The following is a 16,909-nucleotide window of genomic DNA, read 5'->3' as shown; positions in this document are numbered from 1 at the left end:
CTCGGACGTGAATATGATATCCGCTTCTGCTGGATTCCCAGCCACATTGGGATTAGGGGAAATGATTTGGCTGACGCCGCAGCCAAATCAGCAATTCCCAATAACAACCACAGCCTGTCAGTCCCCTATACAGACTACAGGCAAATAATACATCAAAAGATACATTCCCAATGGCAGGACTCATGGAATAGACAGACTGGAAATAAACTATATTGTATAAAGCCTGTTATTGAACCGTGGCAGTCTAGTCTGCGCAGCAATCGTAAGGAGGAAGTTGTTCTTGCCCGGACCCGCATAGGACACACTCATTTAACTCATTCGTTTTTGCTGAGGGCTGATGACCCTCCTATGTGTGAGTCGTGTGGCACAATTCTAACGATCAGACACCTTTTAATTGACTGTCCATATTTTAGCAGCACCTGTTTTACCGCTTTTAATCATCTGACTGAGCCTTATACACTCAGTAAGATTTTATCCGACAATGACAATGTGTCTGCCATTTTTAGCTTTTTGAAAGCAATAAAGGTTTTTAATCGTATTTAAAATTTATATGTTGTTGTTATGTCTTTTATTGATTTATCTTTTTTATATATTTATTTTTATATCTGGACATGGCGGCCTAATTAATTAGGTCACTGAGATGTTAAATTTTTACCTGGTCTTGGCACATTATAGCCCTAGCTGCTAATGCGCCAATAAAATCGAAATCAAATCAAATCAAATCAAATCAAATCTGTCCGGGCCTTTTTAATGTTTAAGATGGCGTGGTAAATACTGTAAGATTTCCAAAAGTCTTAATGTAAAATTTTTCTCACCGTCTACTGCAGACAATGCCTGAGCAAATGTTGTGCGTAAATAGTATGCTTTTAAATTTGAAATAACACCCTGATCCATAGGTTGGATAAGTTAAGTCATGTTTGACGGTAGAAATATGACTCTCACGTTCGAATTGAAATCATCTAGATGTGTAGGATGTCCAGGAGCATTATCTAATAGAAGCAAAATATTGAAAGGAACGTCGTTGTCTTTACAATATTTTTCAACCTCGGGAATGAAGCAGCATTTAAGCCAATCCTCAAAGAGAGAGAGAGAGAGAGATTGTTATCCATGCTCTCTGGTTCGATCGGAAATGCATGCACCGGTAGGGTGGCTTTATTGATACCCCTAAATGCACAAGGATTTCCACAATCGTACATAAGTAGTGGTGTTAATCTGTAATCTCCCACTGCATTAGCCCCAAGCAAGAGCATGGCCCTATCTTTGAAGCCTTGAAATATGGCATTGTCTTTTCCTCTTTGGCAATGTATGTTTGACCTGGAATTTTTCTCCCAATACAAAGCGGTCTTGTGAATGTTAAAAATTTGCCGTGTTGAATAGAGCTGCCTTCATCAATAATTTTTTCCAACACATCACAAAATTTCTCTTCAGCAGCAGAATTGGCACTGGCTACTTCACTGCATACTTTAATGTTTTGGAAACCAGTGCGATACTTGATCATATTAAACCAACCGTTGCTTGCCACGAACTTGGCTTGGGGTTTGCCGTACTTATCTTTAATATTTTCATAAATACTTTTTGCTTGAATGGCCATTGGACTCAGAGGCACTTGCTTCTGAATCTGATTTTGCATCCATATTATTAATAGCTTTTCCATCTTTGATATAGCACCTGAACACTGTTGATCTTAAGTGCATTGATCCTTTGACATGTTCTTTTATACGTGCACTGTCCTTTAAAATAGTATTCACTGTTGAAGCAGTGAGACCTAATACCCTTGCAATAGATGACAAACTTTGTCCTGCTTCGTATTTCTTAATCATTTTCATCTTCATTTCTAAATCAATTTTGTTTCATTTCCTGGCACTGCCAGCACTTGCACTTTTCATTGTTCCCTTTCCTTTCATCATTGTAATATGTAAATAGGAATGAAGAGAAGTTTCTGAAAATTTGTTTTTTATATGATTGAAGATTCAGTGATGGGGAACACATTTCACCATAATACCGTAACGTAAAATCCCACAGAATTCCAGTTATCAGGATTATCGCAAATGCAATAAGATTGAGTTTATTACCCATTTATAATAGATTGTGCTAACAGAAAAGCCCAATAAACTGGAAAGTGCAGATTGTTTTTATTGTTTTTTGGTTTGACCTCCAGAAACATGCTTTAGAAAAATATCACAAAGGCGTTCAAAATTTATTAATTTATTCTTATAACGGGAATATATGATAAGGATGAAAGGGTAGTGCATTTCCATTATAAATATGACCTTTTAGAGAGATAAATAGCTTAGTTATACAGGGTGATGGTCAATAATTTAATGGTGAACTGTACAGACTACAATATGCAAAAAAAAAGTCTAGTAAACATGGGTCCTTAAGTGAATCATTTTCGAGGTATTGCACATTTCTAGTTGGGATCCACCACTGACTTGTTTGTTTAGGTTAGGTTATGCTCATTCTCTCCCTTTCCCCTCTCTCAATGCTCTGAGATGTAGCAGGCATACTAGTACTTGTCAAAGGTTAGTAAACATGAAAAGAGTTTACAGCAACGAAGAGTATGCGGACATGCACTTCATGTATGGTAAAGCTAACAGCAGTGCACTCGAGGCTGCACGTTTGTACCAAGAAGCATTTCCCTGCCAAAGGCAGCCGAACAGGTGCATATTCATCAGGGTACATCAATGTCTTAGAGAACATGGGCACTTCGCACATGGAGTACGAGCAGGTAGGCCCAGAAGCGTAACATGTGATGTTGAGGAAAGAGTGTTAGAAAGAATAAAACAAAACCAGGAATTTCGACAAGGAGAGTTGCTCTGCAAGACTGTGTACTGAGTCATAGCAGTGTGTGGCGAATTTTACATCACCAATTACTGTACCCCTACCATATCCAGCATGTACAAGGTCTCAGCAATACAGACTACCCTCCCAGAATGAACTTCTGCCAGTGGATGCAACAACAGTGTGTCCTGATCCCCCAATTTTTAAACAACATTTTTCCACTGATGAAGCTGGGTTTACTCATGAAGGTATTTTTAATTTTCATAACTGTCACGTTTGGTCCTATGAAAATCCTAATGCAATTCACGAGTCACGAAATCAGCAATGTTTCTCATTGAATGTTTGGGCAGGACTACTAGAAGACCATCTAATTGGACCACACTTTCAGCCAAACAGGCTAACAGGCTCTCCTGTTAGCCTGCAATGTGGCCTCCCAGATCACCAGATTTAAATCCTATGGATTTTTTGTATCTGGGGTCATGTAAAAAGCTTGGTGTTCACTTATGACATTAACACAGCTTAGGAATTGCAGTGTCTGGTTGAAGGAGCCTTTCAGCAAATCAGAAATGACCCAGTAATGCTTGAGAGGATTTGCAACTCAATGCAGAGAAGAACACAAAGCTGCGTACGGATGCAAGGACAACATTTTGAACACATTTTGTAACATCCTGTAACTTGTAACAACTGTAAAATCCTGGGGTGTTGAAACCAAAAATTAAAAATGTATTATCTTATGTTTAATAAAACCACCCTTAGCAAAGGATTCACAGCTTTTTTGCTAAGCTAGTGCTCCCATAGTCAGTGGCAGATCTTAACAGGAAATGTACATTATCTCGAAAACGCTTCATTTGCGGCTCAATATTCCCTGGGATTTTTTTGCTTATTTTAGTTTGTACTTTTCACCTTTAAATTATTGACCATCATTTTTGAAACGCTCTGTATAGTGAAATTTTCAACTTCAAAGGACTTGGAACAAATAAAAAAAAAACCAAAAAAAACCCAGGTTTTTTTTTTTTTTTACGAAAATACATAATGTAAACCCACGTTATGATATTTTCACAATACCTCCATTTATCCCTACATATGCAAAATATGTTTCTATATTGTTTTCAGTTTGCACCAGCTGGCAAAAACTTACGTAAAGTCTAATTTGCGTAAGTTGAGTTACGCAAATTAGACATAAGTCGGGGAGTTCCTGTATGTGATTGGGAAGAGTCATTTTCTGTGGCTGAGATTTATTATTGAATGGTGTTTGTAAAAGAATAAGAGTTTACCTCAGTATGACGTAAATACCTCAATATCGTTTGCAACAAAATAAATGACCTAGTATACAACATTTCTTGCGGTGATTGCGACTCGTCTTATCAGGGTTCTACGTGGTTTTCCTCTGAATTTTCGTGTTAATCAACACACAGCCTCAGTTCGTGCTTCTCATTCAGCAGTGTCAGAATTAGCCTTTCATGCCGTTAATGAAAAACATACTTTTTTATTTAATGAGGCCAAAATACTTAGTGTCCAACATAATTATACGAGATAATTATTTGCAGAAACCATCGAAATTAAATTACATGAGAATTCTGTTAATGTTCACCGGACATATCTAATCTCTGACTCGTGGTCCTTTACGCGCATGCGCGAAGACAAATAATCTCTATTTAAGTTCCACGCTCACCCCTATTTGGTAATTTTCATTCCTGTGATCAGGACATGTAGTCAAAAAGCATTGTCAGCTTCAGAAAGGAAAATCATTTTGCATTTTTTTCGTTAAATTAATTTTTAGTTGTGTTCATTTGATTTTTAATTATTGTTAATTATTTCTTACTGTAATGTAAGATATTAGATTTTTTTTTTTTAATTGTTTTTCTTTTAATTTCTGGAGAGTATCATACAGAAGTGTTCTGTGTACCATATTGAGGTAAACGTCTCTTATTCTTTTACAAATATTGATATCAACATACAATGTATTGAGCATTATAGCTCTGGTTCATACTACGAAATTCATTTTTAATCTATTATTGACTATTTCATTCACTTCCTTTCTCTCTAGATATAACCTATTGATACAATGTACAATGTTGATTAACATTAACTAAATACATCATACACCATCAGGCATCTCTCATATTGTAGAGTTATACTTCATAACTGTTTTGCCATCATTGCATCACTTGGGTACCTACCCACCCACCGAAGAAGGGCCATATAGCCCTGAAACGGTGCCGTCTGGGTGGTGGTACCTATCTGAGAATAAGTAAAATTAGTCTTCTCCTTGGGTGAAGCGTTACTTATTCGAAGTAGTGCAATATCATGGCAACTCGTTGTGAAGGTATTCACAATATGAGATATAACTTAAAACGATGCCGCCTTATAAATATTCTGTTTATTCAGAAATGGCAGTGTATTAATGATGCTATTGCACTTAATATATACATAGTCTAAATTTGCTCGCAGCTTGAGGCTTTAACCCTAAATGCATCTTAGCCTATTGACAATTATGGAGGATTTTTTGAATACGTTGGTGCAAAATTACATTAGATTAACACTAAGATACTAGGTCCAAAGTCACCATATTTCTTTTCTAAAATATTGCCTTCAAAACAACATCGTTCTGAAGTTTGCCAGGGTTAATTTAAATCATAAAATTTCGGGCATTAAGCAACTAGCACTTGCCACATTGCATAATATAGTTAATCTTGCCTTAAGATCTTGGTATTCTGATAAACAAAAATACCTTTCCCAAGTTAGGAAACTTTGCGACAAATTAAAAAAATTATCTGCATCCTAACGATTGGTCTGTATTGAAGACCTGCATAAATTTGCAACGTGAAGCATAGGCCTCAGAAATAAAAAAACACACAAAAAAAAAAAAAACAGACACGTTAACAAATTGAATACATTATCTGGAGGGTCAAGACATGTTCATACAAGTTCCAACACATTCTTGCGACCAAATACATACGAGTTGTGTGACAATCCCCCATCGCCCAACATTCAACGAACCGACATATCAACAGGTTACAAATCTTTCCTCGTATATACTGTTGCAGGACCAGAGATTTCACTTTTATTGAAATGATTAAATTACAATTTACCACCTTGAAAACTACCTAAAAAACAGTGCGTAATTGATATTGAATTTGGACTTCGTAATGTTCCACAAAAAGATTTATTTATTCAACGAGTTAACCAGGTGGTGAATAACATAAAAGAAACAGACTTCCTAAATTGAATACACATGACAGTTCTGCTTTATGTGAACTTCTGAAAAATAAAGACATTATTCAGAGAGCTGACAAAGGAGATATAGTGGTAATACTCAATAAACCTGATTATATTAATAAGTTAGAGTCAGTTGTATCAGATACTTCCACTTATCTTGAAGTAAACCCAGCACTATTTACCAATTTAGTCAATCAATACAATAAAATGTTAACCCCATATCGAAAAAACGACTACATTACTGTGGCTCAGTTAAAGGAATTGAGGGCAAGAACATACAATATTCTTGCACTTTTCGGTCAGGTAAAATTACATAAGACCGGCTTTCCTATTCAGCCTATTGTTTCCTACAGAAACTCTGCATTTTCATCCTTGGCCACACATGTATATAGCATTATAAAACCCTTTAGACAGGCGATACAATTTGGGATTAAAAACTACGATACACTATTTAATAACCTTAAGGACTGTAGACTTGGCAGTAATGATAATTTATTCTCACTAGATGTTACCTCGTTATACACATTAGATATTCTTTGGGATATGTTAAATAATAACTTGATACCGATTAATTATACAAAGCTTCCTATTAAGGAAATTTTTCACTTAATTAAACTCTTAGTTGAAGCCAACTATATCATCTTTTGAGACAAAGTAAAAAAACAAATTTTTGGTTTGCCATTGGGATTAAGCCTGAGTGGCCTGATATCGGAGATTATCTCTCAACGATTGAACATATACATTTGATGCCTTTTCTACCCCATATCACATACTATGGGAGGTATTTAGGCGATGTTCTAGTCATTACCGATAGTAGCACTATCCAAGACATTTTACATTCATTTAATAATATTCATTCTAGACTTAAATTTGCATTGGAGAGGGAGAATACGGATACTAAGTCATTAAATTTTCTAAATTTCATGCTTACTCGGGACATGAATAAAATCTAATTTAACATCTATCATAAACCTTCAAACACCAGTATGCTTCTACATTATAACAGCTATTACCTGTTCACCTACAAAAGATCGATTATTTTTAATAAATTTCTCAATGCTTATAAATATTCAATGACAGAATATGCTTGGGCTCAGAAATGCAGAAATACTTTCATGCTGTTACTGAAAAACATACTTTTTCATTTAACGAGGCCAAAATACTTAGTATCCAACGTAATTATACGAGACTATTAATTGCAGAAACCATCGAAATTAAATTACTTCAGAATTCTGTTAATGTTTGCTGGCCATATCTAATCTCCGACTTGTGGTCCTTTACATGCATGCACAAAGACAAATAATCCCTATTTAAGTTTCATGCTCACCCCTATTTGGTAATTTTCATTTCTGTGATCATGACTTCCTGAAGCTGACAGTGCTTTTCATTGTCAGCTTCAGAAAGGAAAATCGTTTTGCATTTTTTTTCCGTTAAATTAATTTTTCACTTAATTTTTAATTGCGTTAAATTGATTTTTAATTGTGTTCATTTGATTTTTAATTATTGTTAATTATTTATTACTGTAATATAAGATATTAGATTTTTATTTTTTTAAAATTGTTTTCGTTTTAATTTCTGGAGAGTATCATACGGAAGTGTTCTACTTATCATATTGAGGTAAACTTCTCTTATTCTTTTACAAATATTGATATCAACGTAGAACGTATTGAGCATCATAGCTCTGGTTCACACTATAAAATTATTGAGTGGTAGATCAAGACTGCCTGGATTGGCATACAGATGGATTTTGGGTGTTTCCAAGGGATTTATGCTGCTGTGTTGCAAGCAGTGTGTGTGTGTGTGGGGGGGAGCTATTAGTGTCTTTGTAGAACTGGAAATCCCTCTTGTTTAATTATCACTTTTCCAAAGTTTGAAGGTGCCTCCGTAGCCAGGTGGGAAGGAGTAGCAGTGGGTAGCACACGCTTCTTGATTAGACCGGGGTTCGAGCCCGTCACCACCAAATACGAAGGATGCGGAAAGGTCAGGGAATGACCACCGCATATTCCCGGAGCAATATGGCCTTAGCGGCTAATGCTCCTAAAAAAAAAAAAAAACAATCCAAAGTTTGGAGGGCTTTTGCATGATAAATGCATCTACACCTAATCCTACACCTGGGGCAAACGTGTTATAACTACGCCCCCATTATACGCAGGTAGTCAATTTTTCAGTAGCGTAGCTAGGGTCATTGATGCCCACGGGCAACGTCTTTCTGGCACTCCTGATTGTGATTGATAATTCCTTCAGTTTGCACCCCTGAAGTTCGGTGCCAGGGGAAAATTCCCCCTTCTGCAATCTTTATGAATTTATAAAAATTACCATTGCAATGGTCTACGATTTGTATATATTTATTAATAAAATAATTTAAATAATACAATGAATATAACAAAACAAAAATATCAAAGAAAAACTTACAAGTATTCGTTTATATCTACAGAGAAGTTAATTCTATATAAACTACAAAGAAATTAGAAAACCAGATAGTTTATGTTTATATATCTAGATAAAATCATAGAAACAAAATATTGCAAAATATATAGTACTTTTAACATTATAATATAAACTAATCATATGCAATGAAGGTGTATTATTTTAATTGTATTTTTCTCACTTTGGAGGACTTTTCACGAGAAGCTACTGTTACAGGTAGGGTAAGAAAAATTCATAGTGCTATTTCTATATTTAGATAAGATTCTATTAGACAATACTCATGAACAAATTGGAGAAGTTGTAAAGGGGTTACAGATTTTATATCCCGCAGAATAGATAAAACATGATTTTTCAAATATTTGAAAAATTGTGTGTCCTCCAGTGGTTAGTACTAGAGGACAAACCAAAAAGCTCAGAGTGACATCACAAAATGGGCCATACTTTATAGAAGTTTGTAATTGGAGTTTCTCTGCTATTTTTGAAATTTGTAAAATTCTCACAAAATCACAAAAATTTCTGGTATCATAAGTAGCATGTACAAAGATAATGCAGTGTTTCTTTTAATAAAATTTTTATTTTAAACAAAGAACACAAGTTGACCACAAGCTATTATCTGTGTTGGGAATATACCTTAATCTTTTAACTGGCTATAGAAAACAGTTGACTAACATGACTTCTTGGTATGTGGGATAGGTGGCTGCATACATTTTACGTTAAACTTACATTGTTGAATGGTAATGCCTTTAACCCTTAACTTGCACTTTCTAATTGCTTAAATTGCATAAAGGCCAGAGGTGGAAACAAAGCATACAAAGTTAAGTCTCTCGCAATCCGCATGTTATATGGATATTTTCTTCATTCTACAGAAACTTTTAAATGTAATTATCAAAAGGAATTCAAAAAATTCGCTATAAAGAAGTTTGTTAAGCACTGGTCTGACTGTAATTAAATCAGAAGTGAAGGAATTTTAAAATATATCTGATCAAATGCACCCTTAAAATGCTGTGCCTGGGACTGGCATCCTGCTTTCCCCACCCTAGTTCCGGCTCTGCATCTATATTTAAATGTCTTTGTATTTACTTATCTGCCTTTTACTATATCTGCATACAAGCAACAAAGGTTTAGTTGTTTGTACAAATAGAAAGCTAACAGTGAGGCTGGCAGAAACACATCTATATTTTTTTGTTTTATCTGTATTTACTAACTTTTGAATTTTTTGTTTTTTCGGTATTTAGTACTTTTTGAATTTTTTGTTTTATCAATATTTACTAACTTTTTAATGTCACTCATATCTCTTGTCATGCTTGTTGCATTAAATAAGTAGTTTAATGCATCAATCATGACAAGAGATAGGAGTGATATTAAATAAGTAGTTGTGTTTAATGCAGAGCAGGTGCTTATTCTTATACATAACATTTTTTAATAATTTTTTCCTTTCTATTTAAAATATTACTGCATAAAATAGAATGCACTGCTTTATTTATTTATTATTATAGGCCTCGCTGGGATGAGTATACATAATCATTTATATGTATTTTGCATAATCAAATCCATATATTGCTATATAATGTATTAACTGTCATGAAACAGTTACAGTAGAGTGAATTCCACTTGACATGGGTGGCTGTTACTGAATAGACTTTTTTTTTTTTTTTTAAGTATGCCAACTATATCTTATCATATCTTATCAATTAAGTTCTGCAGGCAGTATCTATTTGAGAAACCATATTTTCGTCAGTTGAAAAGCAGTTTCAGATTTTCTTCAGTTACTGTTATTAGTTTTTTAAATATTATAACCGAGATGTGTTTTCCTTCATTTTGATTTTATTTTTTTTATTTTTTAAGAAAAATAGGTGAAGAACTACAAGAGCTCTATGAAAATCTAAAAAGGGAGTTTTTAGTGTGGTGAAGGTCATGGTAGTATTTATAAAGCAATACAATTATGAAAGTTTTTATTTGGAATATTAAGTTGAAGTTTGTTATATTTAGTATTTTGATACTTATAATTTGTGATGCATTAGGTATTTTTATATATATTTGGGAACTTGATTATGCTACTAGCTTTTCTTATCCTTTAGATGTGAATATTTCTGAAGTATTGGAGATTTTAAAGAGAGGGGGCAAGCCAAACTTTGACCCAATAAATGAATATAATTATCAGTTTAGAATTAAAAATGAAGCTAAATGCAAACAGAGAAGTGGTTTATATGAAGATGTTCGACTGTTATATGTAGTAAAGTCTGCACTTAGACATTTTAATAGAAGAGATGCAATCAGAAAATCTTGGGGTTGGGAGAATCGCTTTTCAGATGTTACTATCCATAGAGTCTTTATCCTTGGAACAAGTCCAGATCTTTCATTACAAAATCAGATTGATGAGGAATATGTAAAATATAAGGATTTAATTCAAGCAGATTTTATTGATGCATATTATAATAATACAATAAAAACAATTATGGCATTCAGATGGGTGGTACATAATTGTCCGGAATCTCAGTTTATACTATTTGCAGATGATGATATATACGTATCTACTAAAAATTTGTTGAAATTTATACGTAGTTCATTGACTCATCAGGTGGGATTTCGAAAATTGTTGTCTGTGGAAAGTCACAATAAAACAATTCAGACATATGATTCAAACGTAGGAAATAGAGTTTATAGAGAAAAAACTGTGCAGAAAAATAAAATCAAGGGTTCGAAACAGAATGCAAGCAAAAGTTTCATTAATCAAGACTTATTTCAATTTACAAACAGGCTTCATCCATTTCTTCGAAATTTAAAGTCAAATAATGAACAAAAAAACCTTAATGGCATTCTTTATGCAGGTTGTGTGTTTTATGCTTCGCCCCTTCGTTATAAATTAAGCAAATGGTATGTTAGCTTTGATGATTATCCTTTTTCCATGTATCCACCTTATGTGACTGGGGGTGCTGTTCTTCTTTCTCATTCAGCATTAAGTGATTTATACTATGCTAGTCTTTATACAAAACATTTTCATTTTGATGATGTATATTTAGGTATAGTTGCCAAGAAAGCAGGTATTGCGCCAGTTAATGACAAAAATTTTTTGTTTTGGAGAAAACCTTATGATAAATTTAGCTATTCAAATGTAATTGCTTCTCATGGCTTTAGTGATCCCGAAGAGTTACAAAAGATATGGGAAGAGCAGAGAAGTTTAGGTCATGCATAAAAAATGTAATTTATATCTTACATTTATTTGGATCATGTTTGATTGTAATGATTATTTTTAAAAATAAATTTTAGCTAATTTGCTGTAACAGGTGTACTTTTGTAATATCAGGGTGTTTTTGAACTCAAAACCTTAGTGTTAGAAAACAGCTTTATGTTATTACTTTTACTTACTTCAAAAATAAATGTGACCTGTTATCAGTAACATTTTAGTCAGGAAGAAAGTCTTAGCATTCTTAATTTACCATGTGGAAAAACGTGATTAGTAATGATTGATGATTTGTATTCATTCCATGCTAGTCAAATTTACATTTTGTGTAGTGCATATTTTTTTACATCTGTCATCTACATAGGTGAGCATTATTGTTGAATTGCAAGCATAGGCAGGTTTGATTCAAGGAACAATTTTAAATGGATGTCTACTTATAGTCCTAAAATAGATGTGTTTTGGGATGTTGCCTTTCTGCTTCATTGTAAATATAGGGGACAATAAATTACAATATTATTAAAAATGAATGAATTGATTTACTCTTCTTCTTATGGAATTTTATCAAAATAATGTTCCATATAGGGACAAAATATGCTGTGATAATGGAGCAACATTAATTTTAGATTGAATACTAGTTACATGCTATAATTGTCTCTTATATTTTATATTTCGTTTTGTGTCTGGAGTGATTAACTTTTGTGACTCATGTGGCACTAAAGAGTGCCACCATTTTTCTTTTTTTATTTTTATGAATTTGGAGCCAGAATTATATCCTCTGTATCTTACATTTTATGTTTTGATTTGCCACAAAGTATGAGTGGTAATTGGTATCTAATGGATGCCTTTTGCATATATTTTTGCAATTAGTTGAAATGCACAATCATCCATAATTTAGCAGCCATAAGTCTACCTACCCTTAATGGTGTGTATATGAATTAATAAAGGCAGTTCTCTTGCACTTATGGAACTCTGTAATTTGGCTCATTGTATTTGTATATTGTCTGAGTGTGCTTGTCATATGTATTTTTGTGAATGTTGCATTTTGGCATGTGCATTTCAGAAATGAAGAACTGGGTAACTGACAGAAGAGTCCAATATAAGAGCAACTGATAGATATAGCGCAAGAAATTTGAATTAATGAGGAATGAGATAAATTATGAATAAAAGATAATTTCCAAATCAATAAGAATGGTGCCTAATAGATTGTCATGCTTTTGTTCCATTTAAGGATCGAAGCAATGGCAAGTTAATAAATAATAGAATATCAGTATTCTTTTATACTGTAGTACAACCTTAAGGAAGGAGGTTGGAGGAGGTTGGTTGCACCAGTGGGTGCAACCAACCTCCTTCACAGCAAGAAATGCACTTTCCCTCAGGTGTTAACTTTTTAAAACCTTTTATTGGCAATAAGTAATCAAAAATTGTTCACTTTTTATGCTACTCTACATTGCATTAGCAACTCTTACCTAATACCTCGTGGGGCTATCTTTTGCTCATAATATAGCCTGTATGCATCTTGGCATGGACTCCACAAGGTGTTGCAGAGTGTCCTGTGGTAGTGCTAGCTGTGCATTGCATAATGTGTCCAGTAATGTCTATACATTGTCAGGTGGATTGTCATAGCATTGAATGGCCTTTTATAGTAGGTCCCAAATGTGCTCAGTTGATATGTTTGGGACCTGCAACCCAACTCTCCTGATCTCAGTTGGGTTGAGATCAGATGAGTTAAGTGGCCATAGGATGATACAGAATTCATTGTCATGTTCCTGAAATCAGTTAACCTGTTGGGCATTGTGACATGGCTTATTATCTTATTGATAGATGCTGGAATTGTTAGGATATACTGTCATCATGAAGGGCGTGTATTTGGCTGGTAATGACAGAAAGGTAGGTTCCCATGAAGCTGTTGATTGATAGCGATCAGAGGACCCCAGGCATGCTATGAAAACAGTCCCCATACCACCACCACCTCCAGTGCATTAGGTGCATGGCCTCATATGCTTTCTCCAAATGCAGATATGGCCATCAGCATAATAGAGTTAAAAATGGGATTCATCAGACCAGGCAACAGATTTCCACATGTCGATGGTCTGTTAGTGTTGATATGCCCATGCAAGGTGCAGTTCCTTGTGTCTCTCAATGAGCATAGATACCCATGACTTGTAGACTGCCATAGCAGCTATATAAGCTAATGTCTGGCACATAGTTCATGTGGATATAGGTCTTGCAATTCCTATAGTACACAATTGATGCAGTTGGAGGAATTTGTTGGTGGCCACAACATCTCCTCAGGAAGCTATGCGACTGGAAGAAGAAGAAGAAAACCTATAGCATATCTCTGAATATATTTTACTTGTGGATTTCTTTATAATCTCATGATAGCAGTTTTTCATAAAATATTCAGAGACAAGCTTATACAGCAACAGCAAAAAAAAAAAAAAAAAAAGACTTCCCTCCCATATCACCTGTCCTTCCCCTCTAATATCATATCTAGTTCTTTGAATTTATTCAAACTACTTGCCGATACAACACCAGATGAAGTTTGTTCCAACAATTGACTAACTACATACTGAAGACAAAATTCCACACAAATATCCTGCAACCGTTTTTCCCCAATTTGAATTGATGCCCCTTAGGGCCGACCTTACAGTTTTGAAGGCCCTAGGCAAAAGTTATTTTTGGGCCCTAGACAAAATATTTTTCTATGAGATCTATGAGTTGTAACATTTTTTTATATTTTCACTTATTGTATAAAATAAATAATATAGTTAGGATTGAATTTATTAAAAATTTATTGAAAAGTTTTATAAAAAACAATTCTATAATGTAAATGTCAATATAATTAATTTTAAATAGACAGCTTTCTTGCTTTTTTGTTTGCAAATTCTGCTATTATTTCACTACAGTCTAAAGATTGACAAATTTCACTTTCAATTGAAATGACTGATAGGTCTACCAATCTTTCTTGAGTCATTGTAGACCTCAGAACTGATTTTAGTAATTTTAACTTAGAAAAACTACGCTCACCAGAAGCTACTGTCATAGGAATGGTCAATGGAATTCGTAGAGCAATAGAGGTATTTGGCAATACCTCATTCAGTCTGTTATGTATGTATTTCAGTATCTCTAAAGGTGATAATTGTGAAGGTAAAACATTTGACAGGGTCCTAAGCTCAGTAAGAAGATTTTGGCCATCCAAGTCACTCTTAGCTCCGTTTTCTGGATCAGATAGAAACAATTGCAAATGATTACAAAACTTTAGCAGTTCTTCGTCGCTTAAAACTTTTAAACTATGAATATCAAATAAAAATCCGAATGATTCTTTAAATTTTTCCAGCTCTTGAAATCGTTCAGTAATTGACATTATTGCTTGATCTAACAGTACATTAAAGAATTCTACCTGAAACCGTTTTTTAGGATCACAGATTGTTTCATCTTCTGCCTGAAGAGAGAATTGCTTTTTGATATGTCTACATCGGACTGACTCGGCAGAAGGGAAAACAGCTTCTTCAGGAGACATTTCTAATTCATTAGCTAATTGTTTGGCTATTCTCTGTGAAGTTTGAAACCCATTTTCCTTATAACATATTAAAAATTTCTTTGTCCTTTCCAAAAGTACCAACACTGTCTCTAATTGCACGTGCTCCCTTGAAAAACTTTGCTCACAAGATTCACCTGAGTTAGAATATCATATATCATACCAAATGCATAGCATCACAAGAAATTTAAAACTTTTAAGTTCTCTTGCCAGGGAAAGAGCTTCTGTTCGGCATTTGAAATTGACGGTTGTTTCAGAAACATCAATTAGTGCGTCATAAATGTCACCTATTTGTAATCTAAGAGCTTTGACACTTTCAACCCTGCATTCCCATCTTGTTTCTGATAGTTCCTTGATTGTAAGATGTTTTACATGTACCTTTAAAAGATTCATCTGTGTAGATGCGGGAAATAATATGTAGATTTGTTGTATAACACCAAATAATTGTCATGTCACATAAAATCAAATTCAAATTGTGGCATCCACAAGAAACAAAATGTCCTCTGATTGATTTTTCTTACTCTTGCTTGTACCCCTTTGTTACAACCTTTCATATTAGAACCATTATTTTTTCTTCAACTTTTTCCTTCAACTTGGAAAAGTTGAAAAAACTAGGTTTTTTCAACTTTTCCAAGAAAACTTCTGTTAAGACAGATCCCGTTGTCTCATTAACAGGTAAAAATCCTACAAACTGTTCAACGATTTCTACAGATTTTCCAATTATTTCAACGAAACGTATTACTACAGTCATCTGCTCTTGATGGCTAACATCCGGAGTGCAGTCTAAAATCACGGAGTAATATTTTGATTTATTTATACTAGCTCTTATTTTTTCTAAGACGTTCTTGCTAATTAGATGAATAAATTCATTTTGCATTCTTTGACCTAAGTAATGATCATGAATTTCAGAATTGTTGATTCTCCGAATGTGTTCACCTAAAACAGGATAAAACTTTGCAACTAATTCCACCAATCCCAAAATACTCCCGTTGTTACGAGCGTGCAGCTTTTCCTCGCTACCACGGAAAGCCATGTTTTTCTGTGCCAGAAACTCTATGATAGCTAAAATACGTTCTAGTCATCATCATCAGCCATTTTCAATCCACTGCAGGATGAAGGACTCTCCAGCAACTTTCCAGTTCCTTCTGTTTTGAGCACTGGCCATCCATTTACTAATCACAAACTCATGAATTTCATCTATCCATCTCCACCTTTGTCTTCCAGGTTTTCTTCTAGCTCCTCTTGGGTACCATTCTGTTATTTTCTTAGTCCATCTGTCATCATGTCTTCGAGCAACGTGTCCTGCCAGAGACCATTTTAGTTCTTTAGTTTTGATAAGAATGTCCTTTACTTGAGTTTGCTGCCTAATCCATGTGTTTCTCTTCTTATCTAACAGTCTGATTCCCAATATAATTCGTTCCATTCTTCACTGTGTAGTTCTCAGCTTCTCTTCCATTCTTTTGGTGAGTGCCCAAGTTTCACTTCCATAAGTCATGGTGGGGAGTATACATTGGTTCATTATTTTACGTTTCAGTCAAACTGGGATATTGCTCTTCAGTATGTGACTATATTTCCTGAAAGCTATCCATCCAAAATTTATTCTTCTCTTGACTTCCAGCCATTTATCATTATTACAGCTAATAACTTGTCCCAGATAAGTATATGACTCCACCTTTTCAATTACTGCTCCTTCAATCATTATTTCCCTTTCTGTGGCATACTTGTTCATCATTACTTTTGTTTTAGCCATATTCATCTTTAGT

General features: G+C 34.3%; 2 protein-coding genes across 3 annotated transcripts in view; one reads left to right on the top strand and one right to left on the bottom strand.

The window, feature by feature from the left end:
* The window catches only part of LOC150087342 (beta-1,4-mannosylglycolipid beta-1,3-N-acetylglucosaminyltransferase brn-like), a 66,354-nt gene extending 54,646 nt beyond the window's left edge, over positions 1-11,708 (top strand). For both annotated transcript variants that reach the window (XM_090372005.1, XM_090372004.1), the window contains one exon: positions 10,273-11,708. In XM_090372005.1, the coding sequence (XP_090228131.1) occupies positions 10,370-11,620 (1,251 nt within the window). In that variant the 5' untranslated portion in view covers positions 10,273-10,369 and the 3' untranslated portion in view covers positions 11,621-11,708. The remainder of the gene's footprint in view (positions 1-10,272) is intronic.
* Positions 11,709-14,456: 2,748 nt separating this feature from the next.
* On the bottom strand, positions 14,457-15,128 carry LOC150087341 (uncharacterized). The gene has a single exon (XM_090372449.1). The coding sequence runs from the start codon at positions 15,126-15,128 to the stop codon at positions 14,457-14,459; it is 672 nt and encodes a 223-aa protein (XP_090228575.1).
* Between the last annotated feature and the right edge of the window lie 1,781 nt (positions 15,129-16,909).

This window comes from Mastigoproctus giganteus, chromosome 4, assembly GCF_048544385.1.
Source record: "Mastigoproctus giganteus isolate SK-2022 chromosome 4, ASM4854438v1, whole genome shotgun sequence".
In the NCBI taxonomy this organism is placed as follows: domain Eukaryota; kingdom Metazoa; phylum Arthropoda; class Arachnida; order Uropygi; family Thelyphonidae; genus Mastigoproctus; species Mastigoproctus giganteus.
The sequence above is the reverse complement of the archived record's forward strand: the minus strand, read 5'-3'. Positions and strand labels throughout refer to the sequence as shown.

Coding starts and splice junctions, on each gene's coding strand:
- LOC150087341 (XM_090372449.1), bottom strand. CDS start 15,128: ATGTCTCCTGAAGAAGCTGTTTTCCCTTCTGCCGAGTCAGTCCGATGT.